General features: G+C 49.5%; 1 protein-coding gene across 8 annotated transcripts in view; it reads right to left on the bottom strand.

Annotated features, from left to right (window-relative positions):
- GDNF (glial cell derived neurotrophic factor) overlaps window positions 1-14387 on the bottom strand; it is a 28440-nt gene extending 14053 nt beyond the window's left edge. Inside the window, exons 1-3 of one of the 8 annotated variants that reach the window (XM_055554615.1) lie at window positions 13910-14045; window positions 10348-10465; window positions 9291-9467 (exon numbers count right to left, since the gene is read on the bottom strand). In XM_055554615.1, the coding sequence (XP_055410590.1) occupies window positions 9291-9441 (151 nt within the window). In that variant the 5' untranslated portion in view covers window positions 9442-9467; window positions 10348-10465; window positions 13910-14045. The other 7 variants (XM_055554624.1, XM_055554621.1, XM_055554618.1 and 4 more) reach the window with 7 other exon arrangements.
- Between the last annotated feature and the right edge of the window lie 222 nt (window positions 14388-14609).

Here is a 14609-nt window from a genome sequence, read left to right as displayed (position 1 = left end):
TCCTTCATCAACATTACACTCGAGGAAGCAGCGTGAAGATCAACTCGGCTGGCTCATGGACAGAGCACCCTGAAGGGGACGCAGACACTGGCCCCTTGCTCATCCAGCGTGTCCCACAAAGCAGAAGGCCTGGGGGCCCTGGCATGGTGGTCTGTGGGCAGAAGGAGCAGACCCGTCTTGGGAGTCTGGGCTGCTTCTTCCCTCTTCCTAGGAATGCCCTCAAATTAACTACACAAACATCAACTGACTCCATAAACAATATTTTGTGTTCACCATGGCATTGGTCAGTGTCTTCAGACTGTGGCATGTATCCCTCAGGGGGGCAGTATGTGAGGGCTTTCTAGAGTCTACGGGGAGTTTTAGAAGAATCCATGTCCAGATCCTCAACTTCCACATGTGCTGCATTCTGAGCCCGGTCCACAGACAAATACTCCTGCAGCCAGTTTTACGATCACCCTTGGACTTCCTCAGACAGATGCACTTCTTGCCCACCTCATTCATTTTACTGCAAGGCACTGTCTGGTGGATAGATACCTGTAAGGACAGTCCGGGTGTGCAAGGCTCCTTGGGCTAAACTGGTGCTGGTGACTCACGATGTGAAGACACGTCATCATGAACACAGTGTTCCAAAGATGTGAACCTGAATCTAATCAAGTGCCAACAATCCCACAAATGCAACCCGAGCAGCAGTCTGCAGAACCGCAGGCAAGACAGCCTAGACTTCTCAAAATGTTGTAGGGGGAAAAAAGGGTTGGGAGCTAATTCCAGATTAAAGGAGAATAAACAGACACAACAGTCAAATGCAATTTGTGACCCCTGATTAAGGAGAAAAACTATGAAGGACATTCTTGCCAATTGAGGAGATGTGATTATGGACTATCTATTGGATAACAGTATTGTACAAATGTTAAGTTTCCTGAGACTGATAACTGAACTGTGGTTACATAAGGTAATGTCCTTGCTCCTAGAAGGTTCACACTAAACTATTGTTAGATTTGAAAGTAATACTCAAATGGTTTAGAAAAAAAAAATGAAGCAAAATGCTAACAAGAAGTCCATCTTGGTGAAAAAGACCCGTGGGTGTTCAGTTTACTATGAATATTTTACTGAGGAAAAGTCCCATATGAATAAATCAAGAAATATCAAACTGGGTGGTTCCATATTTCATTCTGGCCAGGCAGTCATAGCAAAGCATGCTCTGCTTGTCAGTCCATCCACCCATCCATCTATTCATCTTACAGTTAGGATCCAAAAGGTAGTGGCTGCCAAAGAGGCAGACTAACATGTGTATTTGAAATGAAAATGAAGTTGGACCTTTTCTGACGAAAAAAATCAATGTATTTGAGCTGATACATTTGGATAATTTCCCACAAATTGAATAAGCTAAATTTGCAGCTCCCAAGTTTTGCCAAAAATATTGAAGCACATGTCTAGCTGCCAAATGGGCTGGAAATTACTTCTGCTACAACTATTTAAACTTGTTGGAAAATTACAGATGTTACCTTAGGAGTGTGTGCTAGTTTTTCAACATAATTTTGTAGGTTTACACGAAAAAAAGTTTTAAGACTTTCAAGACTTTCCAACTTAGTTATCCTATAAAATCATTAAAAAGCGGGTTTTATCTCTACTGAGTTAACCAGTTGATTCTCAGTAGAGACCTAAGATCTGCTTAGACAAACCCACTCCTGTTCCCACAGAGGTGGCTGTGCGGGCCGGGCTGTTGCCCTTGGCTTCCCACGTGGACGCTCCCTTCCCTGGGCGGAACAGAAGCCATCTGAGAACAAGCACCCCCCGAAGGCCTCAAGTATTCGAAGAGACCTCACTTTGTCCCAAAGAGTTAGGGAGCCTTCCCTCATTGCAAAAAGCATCGATAGTTTAGGAGTGTGTGAAGAAATGCATGTTTCTCTTCCTAAAATGTCCTGATTTGGATTCTGAAGTATCATGAATAAAATAACCCTAGGTCCACTCTGGCCCAAACAGAGATCAAAGAAAGGACCTGGAGGAAATATAATACTCCTTGCTTCGGCTAATTGATTTTCCTAGAAATACATCTTTCAGATAGTGAATGTATTTTTAGCAAGTCAAGATTTGTGTTTTCTTAATCTACTAATATGAGAGTGCAGTCTGTATTAAGCCAAAATTACCAGTTTGGGGACTGGAAGTTTGGGGTTTGAATTCTGGCTTCATCACTTACTAAATTTGTGACCCTGAGTAAATCTCTAGGTCTCATTGCTTCATCTGTACAATAGGGATACATAACATTTCTTACCCAGTAGAGCTCAAACTTACTCGATTTTAGGACAATACATGAAATCTATTTAAAAATACCAAATGCTGGAGAGGGTGTGGAGAAAAGAGAACCCTCCTACACAGCTGGTAAAGGAATGTAAATTGGTACAGCCACTGTGGAAAACAATATGGAGTTTCCTCAAAAAACTAACAATTGAGTTGCTGTATGATCCAGCAACAAAACTGTAATTCAAAAAGATACACGCATCCCTATTTTCATAGCAGCACTATTCACAATAGCCAAGAAATGGAAACAGCCTAAATGTCCATCGACAGATGAATGGATAAAGAAGACATGGTGTGCACACGCATGCACACACACACACACACACACACACACGCACAGAGGAATACTACTCAGCCATAAAAAGAATGGAATAATGCCGTTTGCAGCAACATGGCTAGACCTAGAGATAATCATACTAAGTGAAGTAAGTCAGAAAGAGCAAGACTAACAACTATGATATCACTTATGTGGAATCTAAAATATGACACAAATGAACGTATCCATGAAACAGAAACAGATTCGCAGATGTAGAGAACAGACTTGTAGTTACCAAGGGGGCGGGGTGTTGGGGGAAGATGGGCTAGGAATGTGGAGTTAGCAGATGCAAACTATTATACATAGAATGGATAAACAACAAAGTCCTACTCCATAGTTCAGTTCAGTTCAGTTGCTCAGTCATGTCTGACTCTTTACGACCCCATGAACTGCAGCACGCCAGGTCTCCCTGTCCATCACCAACTCCTGGAGTTCACTCTACAGTACAGGGAATTATATTAAATATCCTGTGATAAACCATAAGGGCAAAGAATATAAAAAAAGAATACATATATGTGTGTATAATTGAATCACTTTGTTGTACAGCAGAAATTAATACAACATGATAAATCAACTATACTCAATAAATTAAAAAACCCTATTTGTTAAAAATTGGGTTACTCCGTGAAAAGCAGAGATGTAGTGATACTAACTTTATTTTTTGTTTTTATTTTATTTATTTTTAATTGAAGTATAGTTGATATTTATATTCTTTATGTATCTACTCTTCTTCAGGTTTTCATTATATAAGTTATGACAAGATATTGAATATAGTTCTTTGTGCTATACAGTAGGTCCTTGTTGGTTATCTATTTTATATATAGTAGTGTGTATCTGTCAGTACCAAACTCCTAGTTTACCCCCTCCCACCTTTCCCTTTTGGTAACCATAAGTTTGTTTTCTAAGTCTGTGAGTCTATTTCTGTTTTGTAAATAAGTTTATTTGTATGATACTAACTTTAAATTTTTATTTGTATCTTTTCACTTATTAACAGGTTGATTCAATTATGCCCACGCCTAGACACTTTTTAAAAATAAGGGCACAGCCTATGCTATAGACTCATGAAGCCTGGGGCTTGAATAATTTTTGCAGCAAGAAGGCTTAGCAGTGAGATCCCACTTGCTGCCACCTCCCTGCTTGAGATACCCCAGTGGCACCCCGCTGCCATCAGAAACAGAGCAAGCACCTTCTTTTCCTGGATTTTACAGCATCTCATAATCTGGGTATCACCTACAGAGATAGCCTAAATTTCACACCACTTCCCGCCACCTGTTCTCAGTACTTGGCGACTGGTCTGGCCTCCTCCTTGTATCCACCACCTGCCCCTTCCTCATATCGTGATCACAAACTTGCCTATGCTTCTCCTTGGTCTGGAATGTGCCCTTTTTCCTTTTCCTTCCTTTCCTAATGCACATCTTTTAAGTGCTAGCTCAAATCCTCCCTCTCCCCCAAATTGTTTCCTGCTATGATCTCCAAATCCTAGTGACTTCATCCCTAGGAATTCTTACCATGACCACAGCTAATGCACACGCCTCGGTAGACATAGCTATCTGTTGGACTGACAGTCCGCCCACCCACCCACCCACCCACCCATCTGCCTATCCATAGTTTACAACTAGATCATAAGCTATTTAAGTTCACAATTTTGCCTTTTAGATGCCTACACAGCACCTAGAGCATGAAAGATATTTAATACTTGCTTCCTGATTGAGCTCAAGTGATTAAAGAATATGTTTTAATTGAATAAAGAGGCTATGGACCATTAAGTGCTAAGTAAACCAAGAAGAAAGGGACATTTGGAAGGGAAAATGCTAGAGAGCTTTTATTTTTCTATCAGTGAAAGGAGAATCTTCTGAGAATAATTCTTTGGCTGTTGGATCAGCCTGAGGTCCTAAGATTGGCTAATTCATATTAAGCCTGAAATAGATTTCTCTAAACAGCAACAGTTTGAAATAGGTCTTCAGACTGAGGCCAGAATGAGATGTTGGTCTCAGATCTTGAGTGAGGAATCAGTGTTTCCTAAAAGCCTGACATGGGATTTCTTGATTCCAAGCACCTCATCCCAAATGGTAGAGCCCCCTTCCAACTTAGGGACCTTATTACAGTATTGTCTGTTCATATAGTCCCTAAAATAATAATAAAAAAAATAGATGGACAGTGCTTATTTATTCTGAACTCTATATCCCACAACATTAGATTTGAAAGCCTAACATTTAACTACCTTGTTGCATTAGAAGGTTTCTTAGCTGGATAACAAGCTGAAAGTTTACTAAATTCACTAACAGTCTTCTGCTGGGTTTGTGAAGCAGCTTGAATTAAATATCCAGGTGGGATCACTTAAAACAGAAATGCTCTATCTCAAGACAGGGAGCCTCCAGCTCACAGCTTCCTTGATCTCTTACATGTAAGGATCTTATGGTGTCCTGGCTCCCTTCTCCCCATAGGGGACGAGGGTCTCCCTAACATGACCATGGGAATCTGGTGGGAAAAATTCCGTAGGAACTATGTGGGCTCAGCAAATGGGGAAGGGAAGGAGCTGTGAAACCTGGGAAGAGCCAGGGGGAGCTGACCCGGGGGCAGAATCCCACGCAAGGCTGGCCCGACTGACTGACCCGACTGACTGACCGTGGGGCCCAAAATAGCCTCCCCGCAAGGCCTGCATTTCTTCCCCTCTCTGTACTTTGTTGAGCTGCTTGAAATTCCACCATTTAGAGCAATGTCTTGGCAGAGGCCGAACTGAAAGCCTGGGACGGGAGAAAAGGCACTCACCGGGTGCGGGTTGGGAGCAGCAGCGTGGCAAGTACAATGGTTGCTTATGGGGCATGGGCTTAACAAAGCATTGCCTCATGTAACTCTGTTCCCAGCAGCCCCGGGAGGCAGGATGAATAGTGTTCCTATGTCACAGATGAGGAAACTGAGGTTTGGGAGCTGTTAAGTAACAGTTGAGTGGCCAGGCTGACTGAACTGATGTGAACTTGAGCTCTTGCTTGTTGAAACTATGCTTTCTCGCTGTGTCCCCCTTCTGCAGATTATGGGAAATGACAACCTGGGAAGAGTCTCCAGCTTCACAATATTGTGAATCATATCTCAAATTGATCAAGGTTACATAGAGTTTTGTGGGCTAGTCTGAGAACTTGATGGCTTGATTTGCAAGATTGTTTCTCTAGGAAATTTTGTGACTTGCTGCAAAACCGGTAGAATGGAACCCCATGATATTACAATGCATTGTGGATTACTTGCAATTATAATTTAGCAGTGCTCAGTGTTTCTAGTTGTTTTCTGGTCACACAAAAAGGCCACCTTTTCTGACCAAGGTTTTAGTTTACAATGCCACCAAATTGCCCCACACCCTGTACCTTTATTACATAGTACATTTTGTGAGGACAGGGGCTTTTGTCTGTGTACTGAGGATTCCCTAGCCCCTACGACAGTGTCTGGCACACACAGGCACACATTAATTACTTGTTGAATGAATAAGTGCTTTTAGATCACAACGTTTTAAAAAGCATGTGCATTTTATGCTTTGTGAAACACATTTAGAGTTATCATGCACAGCTGAGATCTGGTATATGACTATGATTAACAAACCTTTAAAAACTTCAAGCAACCCTGTGCAACACAGTTTTATTCATTAGTTGAAAACTATCCTCCCATATAAAGTGTTTTCTCCTCGGTAGCAAGACTGAACGCTCTGCAATTCAGGGGTTTAGAGAAACTCGGGTTCTGGCTTCAGCAATCTTCCTCCTGCCATCATGGAACCCTGGCACTTTGGATAAACTGCTTTACATCTTTAGGCCTGGGAATTTTAGGGGCTACCTTTCAGCTCTAAAATGCTATGACATCTGTGCACAAGACCTATTTTCACCTTTTACATGCCTCAGGCCTGCTCTAATCACACGCTAGTGAAGACACAGATAAAAAGCACAATGATAAAATACAAACAAATACGGTGAAACGGAAAAGTCTTGGATGACCCGAAAGGAAAACCACAAGTCTTTAAGTTTAGACAAGTTTGAAGCTGCTACAAGAAGCAGCCACAGCCCATGAACTTTATCGTCAACCTCTGTGCAGACAAGTGGGCCAGTTACGAATTCTACTCGGTTAGTTCAACACGTGATAATGGTAGGAACAAGATTCTGGCTGCTTCATTTACATCAGAACCAGCAGAATACATGCGATCTCAAGGGTGAATGAGTAGACAGGGTGCAGTCCAGCCCCCTTTGAACAGCACAGAATGACTGACTCAGGTAGCACGAAAGAGCCTTTGCTCAATCACTAAGTTCCAAGCATTCCAAGAAGAGGGATCAGTATTTATGGCACTTTCTATTTTCAAATGATGAGTGACTTAATGTTTTCTGCATAAGCCTTAACTGCACGGTGCACAGTGCAGGATATAAATGTCAGCACTGTGACAGGGGCATGTTGACACTGGTGGAGTGTTCCAAGTCTGCACATTGTCTTTATCCTGCCTTCCCCGCACTGACAACTTGCTACCGAATTGAACATACCTGGAAAGAAGTCAATTTGGCTTAGAATGCAGCTCACTTTCTCTTTGGGAACATTTCTCTTTCAAGGATCTATTGGGTCTTCCCATAGATAAAACAGAATCGGGTGTGCTCTGCTGGTTCAAATGTAAATACAGTAGTCAGAATCGTGTCCATTGATACTACTGATACTACTGATGACTTAGTATCAGTTTTGGAAAAAACCTCCCTTCCCCCACAACTCCCCCCACCCCAATCAATAAGATGAACGTTACCTTGCTTGCTTTGTGACTGGCTGGACCTTACATGAGGCACAGATTTTCTTAGGGTATTATCAAGGCACAGGGATTCACCTGACTGCACGTTAGGCTCACCTGGGGAACACCTAAATCTCGAGTTGCCCATGCCACACCCCAAGCCAATTAGATCAGAATCTCTCTGGGAGAGGCCCAGCACCAGTAGTCACTAGAGCTCACTAGGTGAGTCTAGTAAGCAGGGGTCTTATGAGTCTTTTCCCAAAGGAAGGTTAGGGTGGAGCGTGAAGGTTGGGGTTGACCAAATCTCAGTCATTGGCATTTTGGAGTGGCAAGGCCTTCCTTTACTGTACAGTTGTAAACTGTTCATTGAGTTTGGCAGTAAGTAATTTGTCTGAGGTGACAAAATTAGCCAAAAGCAGAGCCAGAAGCAGGAGCCAGCATTAAATAAGCCTAGGTAGACAGGATACTAATATGCTTATTAAATTTCCATGAACTAATCAGCTTCATAATCAGGCACAGTCATTTTTCCTCCAGAGTGCCTTGGTGAGAAAACTATTACCTTTCACTGGGTTCCTGTTCCTCTGACCTAGGCTGTTTGAATGAATGAAAAGCCATTTAGCCTTCATGGGTACTGTTCTGAAGATTATGGCACTAAAGCGCATTTTAAGTCTCTACTGGAGAAACATTATATACACTAGGATAGAAATTTGTGGCTGAAACCAAAACCTTTAAAAATAGGTTTATACAACTAACTGACATACACTCTTGGAACAGTTACTTCAATTTCAAGGGATCAAACTGTGTTCTCTAACCCTAAGTCACTCTTGAAGACTTCATTTGTCTTAGAAAAATGCACTTTTTCTTGGGACTTCAGGAAGAAGATGCTTTTATTGTAATCAAGCATAAGATAAGCACATCACATTTCCTGGGCTACTTTTAGCCCAAGGCCACAGGTTTGGGGGACTCCAGCATACAGCTGACTTTGGAACCCTTTCAGTGGTGCCTATGATCACAATAATTTTCAAATGCAGAATAGGGTAACAGAAATGGGGAGTAGCCAGCATGGTTATGGCTATGGTTTACTGTTGCTTTAGTTTGGGGTTGTGCAAATTTTCTATTCCTCGCCAGTAATCTCTAACTTGTGATGAAGCATATTCTGCTTTACGCAATAGATAAACTTCTCAAGAGCAGAGGGTAAATTATATCAAATCATAGTTGACATGCCCTGATAAACCGCTAAGACATTTTTGAGAGGCAAATCACAGATTTATTTTCTAATATGAATAATCTAATCTTAAGAGTTAACATTGTCATGTGTGTAGTGAACTACAATTTTTTGTTTTTTCCCCCTAGCCCCAGCCCAGCACTATTTATCACTTTCTTTCTAGAACCGGAACTTTCCTCAACAGACTTGACACTGCCCAGATGCTTGTTCTGGAAATCAAGGCTTTTCTGTGTTTTCTCTGACTCTGGCATGGTTTTGTGAAACCTCAACCTCTTCCCTTGCAAGGGCAGTTTAGGATGGAAAGGCAATTGTTCTCAGAATTCAGCAGAGCCAGGCACACCCAAACAGAGATAGAGGGTTTTGGAACAAAACACGGGTGTGAGTGTGTGTGTGTGTGTGATGGGGAGGCAAAGAAAAGAAAACAACTGTGTGTTTTCCTGTGGTGGTGGTAGTGGTGGGGAAAACAGCTGTTGATCGGAATCTAAATGAGCAGCAGAAAAGTGTGTTACTCTCTGTGTTGGGCAAAGCCAGCGCGTGCCATATACAGACTAGGTGTTGCAGCCTTGGGGCACCAGTTGGTTGCGGCACACCGGGAGGGGGCTTCGGCGCCTGCGCGGCTCTTCCCTGGGAGGCCACTCTGCGGTCGTGGCTGACTTGGGGGTGCGTGCGGGCGGCGGGTGGGGTGACCCCTGCGGGGAGGGAACGGTTCTTACAGTCACTGCTCAGCGCGAAGGGCGCGCGGCGGCGGCCGAGGGAGCGGTCTTCGGCGGGCGCCTCGGGAGGCCTCTTACCGGCGGGCAGCGGGAAGGCGGACGCGGTGTGGAGCAGCACCAGGCAGACAGCCACGACATCCCATAACTTCATCTTAGAGTCCCGTCCGGCGGCGGCACCTGTGCAGGCGGGCGGGCGGGGGCGCAGAACCGGGGAGAGCACATTAGGCCTGGATGCTGGGGCCCGCGCGGGTCCCCGGGGCTCCCCTCCAGACTTGGCACCGCCCTTCTTCCGGACCGCTGCGCCGGGCGCTTCCCCGGGCACCCCCACCCTTCTTTCCTTCCCAGCTCCCTGCCTATCCCCGCTCCGGGGTGCGCCTCTCCGGCTTCCAACTGACAACTGCCTTTTTCTTCCGCCATCGGATCCCAGGATTTCGGGGCAGGGCTGCTTCCCAATACGACGACAGCAGTACTGGCGCGCAACCCCATCCCCATTCTGGGGGGCGACCGGGCAACCCTCACCCTGTGCTCCCGCCCCGTCCAGCAGCTCCCACAGGACCCCGCCACCCCCGACCCCGCCCCGGAGAACGAGCCCTGAACCCAAGCAAGAGACCAGCCCTCCCGGGGTCCTGATCCTGTCCTCAGCTAGGCAGGGGCAGGCTCAGTGGCACCACGAACCCCGCCCAAGCTTCATTCCTGCCATTTCAATTAGTGTTTTGTCGTTGGAACAAGAAGCCAGTGGGGACTTAAAGACTTTGAGGCTGTCCAGGAATATCTGTGTTAAGCTCCTGAACTTTCCAAAGTTTCAACTCGGTTTAAAATACTACTTCCACTTCTTAAGGTTATGAATATTAACATATGAAAAGGCCTAACTACGTTCAATAAATGCTTTAGCGTTACAGTTAGGGAGGGATTGCCTCAGTCTTGAAAATGTTCGTGGTGTACTCGAATACCCTCTTAATTTTTGCATTTTTGCAAGATTTTGGCCTTAAATCCTTTCCCCTCGCAGAGGGGTTCGAGCTCCCCAAGCTGGGTCACAGTCACTCCTGGACGATCGTACCCTGTCGGGGATGCTACGCAGGAGCGCGGGCACCAGAAGGTCTAGACCGGGAAAGGGCGCACGGTGGGGGCTCAGCTCCTCTTAGGGGGCTCCGTTTGGCTTCTCAATCCTCGCACCCCTAGAAAGGAGGGTCACGCAGTTGAGGGCGGGTGAGAAAAAGGGTACCCTCAACTCAGGGCCCAACTTCACGCAATAAGGAGGTGGGGAGGGGAGACCCGGGCACCTTGAGGTGAGTCCCCAGTGCCAGCGTTCTAATTTCCAAGGGCATTCTAAAGTGGAAATCACGAGATTCATGCAGTTGATTCTCCCCGTTCCTCCAAGTAAAAGAGATTCTTAGGAAAAGCTCCTTGAACTTTTTCAGTGGAAGAGAGTAAGGCAGTTCCCAGATAAAAGTAAAAACCTCGACCCCATTCCTCTCCATCAGTCGCCAGGAGCTCCCGCCTCCCTTCCAGCAAACGCCCCCACCCCCATCTCTACCCAGAACGCCCGCCGGGTTCCGGTGCAGGCCACCCCGGGAAGCGTTTAATTCGACCGCCACCTCCCACCGCTGTGGAGACCAATGCAGTTTCCATCCCTTGGGCGTCTGTTTGTTCGCTACGCAGCTGTTGGGCTCGGGGAGTATGTAGGGACCACGAACTCCTAAACCCTGTGGCTCCCGGCGCTCCATGCCTCCCTGGTTGGTTTACAAACCCGGGGAAAAGAAAAGGCTCTGGGTTGAGGCGCTGGGGCTCCCAGGCAACACCTCACCCAGGCCGTGCAAAACAAGCCCTGCGAGGCGCTCGAGCAGAGACGACGCGGGAACGCGAGGCCTCCCGTCCCCTCGGCCCGGGTGCCCGATCCCGGGCGCGTGCGAACTGTCTGGCTGCCCGGAGGGGCAGGGAGGCGCGCGGTTAATGCGCCGTCCCAAATCGCGGTGCCCGCCGGCAGGAAGCGACAGAGGCACCAGGTTTCCCTTCCGCATTAAGAGGGTTTTTCCTTTTTTTTTTTTTTTTCTTTTTTCTGCTTGGCAGGAGGAGGGCTTTTTAAATTGGACGTGGAGATCCTCAATTAGAAGTGTGACGAAGCTGGCAAAAGAGGACATAGAAGAAAACTCCCCGCCTCATCCAAAGGAGGCTCCCGCCCCCGCCCTCCGCCGGGTGAAAAGAGCTCGCCCATCTCAGGCGGACGAGAAGGGCGCCTTCTTCCCTCTGAGCACCGCCCGCGCAGGCTGCAGTCAGAGCCGCTTTGTAGTTCCCGGTATTTGCCGGGCGGAGGGAGTCTGGAGGCTGAGCGTTCACAGCGGTCTACCGGAAGGTTTTTCCCAAATCCCTGTGGGGTCCCCACATCCCCACCCCCAACACACCCAGCGGCTTCCCTGTCGGTCTCTTTATCTCTTTCTCAAAGCATATCTGTCCGACGTGTTTCTGCCGCAACCAGCAGCCTCTGTTACGCGCGCCAACTGCCCAACGCGCTGCCACATGCGGTAATAAACAAGCTCTCCTTCTCTGCTAGGTGCCCCCGCACACGTTCCGGTACCCCACAGGCTGGTCCCTCTCTGCGTCCGGCAGAGCAAAAGGGGAGGTCGCGGGCACCGGCACCTGGTGATCCTCAGGCCTGGGGCGGAAAAGACGGATGCCCCAGGGAGCCGGACTGCGGGACTCGCCGCCGGGCGCTTCTGAGTTCCCAGCACCAGGGGGCACCAGAAACCGCCGGAGTCCCGAAGCGCCCACGCGGCCGGGCGGCTGCCTTGCCACTTTAAGTATAGAACCGCTGCACGAACGCTCTCCACCACCCCTCAATCCTCTCCGAATCCAAATTACCCCTCGGAACTTTTGGATGTCCTGACCAGCATCCCTGCTGTTCATCCTCTCCTACCGCTCTTCATCCTCTCTCCCGGATTTTTCTCTACCTGCTTCACTTAAGCTGGTTTCTCGGCAACCTGGTTTTTGAACTCCCCCTCCCTCCCCCGCGTCTCGGTGACAGCCTCACCGCGGGTAAGCGCTCCCGCCGCCAGTGCCCCCGCACTTTCCCGTGTCTGGCAGGCTGGGAGGTTTGCCCTCAAGATCCAGGTCTCAGGAGGAGAAAAAGGGAGGCGGGAGTGGGTGGGTGGGGGCGCGCTGTAACTCGGAGGCTTTCTTTTGGAATACGGACAGAAGTTGCTGAAAGATGTATTGCTTTTTTCAGCTTTTCCTTGTGTGCTGAACTGACGGTGGTACTCAGTTGGGCCCAAGACCGCGGCAGGGAAAAGAATGAGCGACGCTTCCTGAAGACAGTCTGGGAATGGATCAAGGGCCCGAGGCCGTGTTTCAGATCCAGAGTGCACCCGAACCCCTTGCGAGAATGGGCTGGGGACGCTGCGGGCTCCTCGGACACCTGACACTTGTTGAAAAGGCGCTACTGTCCCTGAACCTTGCCAAAGCGAAAATATGGCAAAACTCAGTGCAAACCCGGTCGCGGCGGGGCGGAAGCCCAGAAGCTCGCATTGGAGCTTTGCGGGTAGAGGTGCGTGCGCGAGGTTAGCAGCAGCATCTCTTCCTTGGAATACTTAAGTGAACATCGAAAATACTGTGCAAGAGTCGAGTGCGCTCTAACATATCCGCGGCAGCGCGCAGGAGAGTTGTGTTTGCCCCCACCAATGAGCAAAAATCTTGCGAGCACGGGGTTGGGCAGCTCCCCCGGAGCGCGCGCGTCTGCTCTGCAGACCGGTTTGCCACCGCCGAAACCAGGGAGGCGCCAGAAGGCTGGGGAGGTCCGCGGAAAGTTATTTCCCGCCCCGAGAGGGGCTGGAAACCAAAAAGCGGCGAAATCATCCCTGAGGTTGTGCAAGGTAGTGGTGGAGAGTGTTAACCGAGGAGGTGGCACAGAGTGCAGGAGAAAAGCGGTCATTCAAATCATCACTTAGATGGCGTAGGGGAGACCTTGAGGCTCGAGAGTCTGTTGGAGACGGAGACCCAGCTCCTGGGCTATTCCGGAAGCCCCTCTCTTAACCTCGACGCGGATGGTTAGTTGGAATTGCGGGCTCATGCAAGTAACCGGGTTCAGAAAAGGGCGAGGAATATAGATTTGCAAGACGGCTCCAGAGGAGGTGAGCGCTCTGTTTTTAGGTCCTCAGCACCTTTAGCAGCAGCCCCTCCCGGGGCCTACACTTTCCCTCGGAACAGACCAAAACAAGTTACACCCCAGTAATGATATCTATGCAGCAGCGCCTCCACAGAGGACCCAACTTTGGTAGTGGTGGGTTCAAAGACGATCCCAGCCCGGTACCTTCCCGGGACTTGACGGAAGAGCGCCCCGCCGAGTCGGGGAGGGAAACTGTCCCTGTCGAATACTCCGGGGTCTAGAAGGCATGAGGGACCCCAGAGATCTTTGCCCACGTGGAAAGGCAAACTGCCCCTCTGCAAGGCCAGCCTGTCTCCAGTTCAACTTCTCTCTCTCCTCTGTCTTCCCAGTGTCTCGGTTCCCTCTTAGTCTCTTCTCTTTCTAGTCCCACTGCCCGTTCTGAGGTCCAGCCGCGCCCCCCTCTGTCTCCAGCGCCCCGCAGCCCGCCGCGCCCGCCTCCCCTCAGGCCCTCTCCCCTACTCACCTCGGATCCGGTCTCCGCAGACCCCCAGCTGGACATTAACTCCAGGAGCCCCGAGTCCCAGCCAGGAGACCCATCCGGGCCGAGGGCAGGAGCGCGGAGCCCCGCCCAGCAGGTTAGGGGCACGAGTTCGCAATCCTGGGGCCGTTCCCGGCAGGGAGGGCACGCAGGAGGCGGCGGCCAAGGCTCCAGCCGCCGCCGCCGTGAGAAGGGCGAGGGATGCCGACAGCTCCCCCGCCGGCTCCCTGCACCCCCAGAAGGCGAGGTCCGAGCAGCCGCCGCTGCCTTGGTTGGGGGGTGACAGGGCTGCGCGCGCCGCGCTCTCAGCCGGGGCCGCGCGGGCGCGGGGCGCGGCGGGCGCTTCAGCGGCGGCGGCCGCGCTCTGCGCCTTCTTGGGGCGCCGCGCCGGGGAGCACGAGACGGGCCGGGCTGATGCTGCCGCCGGAGCTGAGGTCTGGCCTGGAAATCCGAACGAGACACCACGTCAACCGGCGCCGAGAGTCCCGCGAAGACATGAGGGCGCCAGGAGCGCAGGCTGGTCCTGGAGAGCCCGGGCCGGGGGCCGGGGTGGGGGAGGGGAGGCGCGGGGCCCCGGGAGGGGAGGGGTCGAGCGGCGGCGGTGGCGGGGAGGGAAAGGAGAACAGCGAGGAGGCGCCCGAGCTCCCGAAGCGGGGGGCTCCGGGTGCGAGTGGGTAACGCGAGG

This window comes from Bubalus kerabau, chromosome 18 (genome assembly GCF_029407905.1).
Source record: "Bubalus kerabau isolate K-KA32 ecotype Philippines breed swamp buffalo chromosome 18, PCC_UOA_SB_1v2, whole genome shotgun sequence".
Lineage (NCBI taxonomy): Eukaryota > Metazoa > Chordata > Mammalia > Artiodactyla > Bovidae > Bubalus > Bubalus kerabau.
Note: the sequence above shows the minus strand (reverse complement) of the source record. Positions and strands in the feature narration are given on the sequence as shown.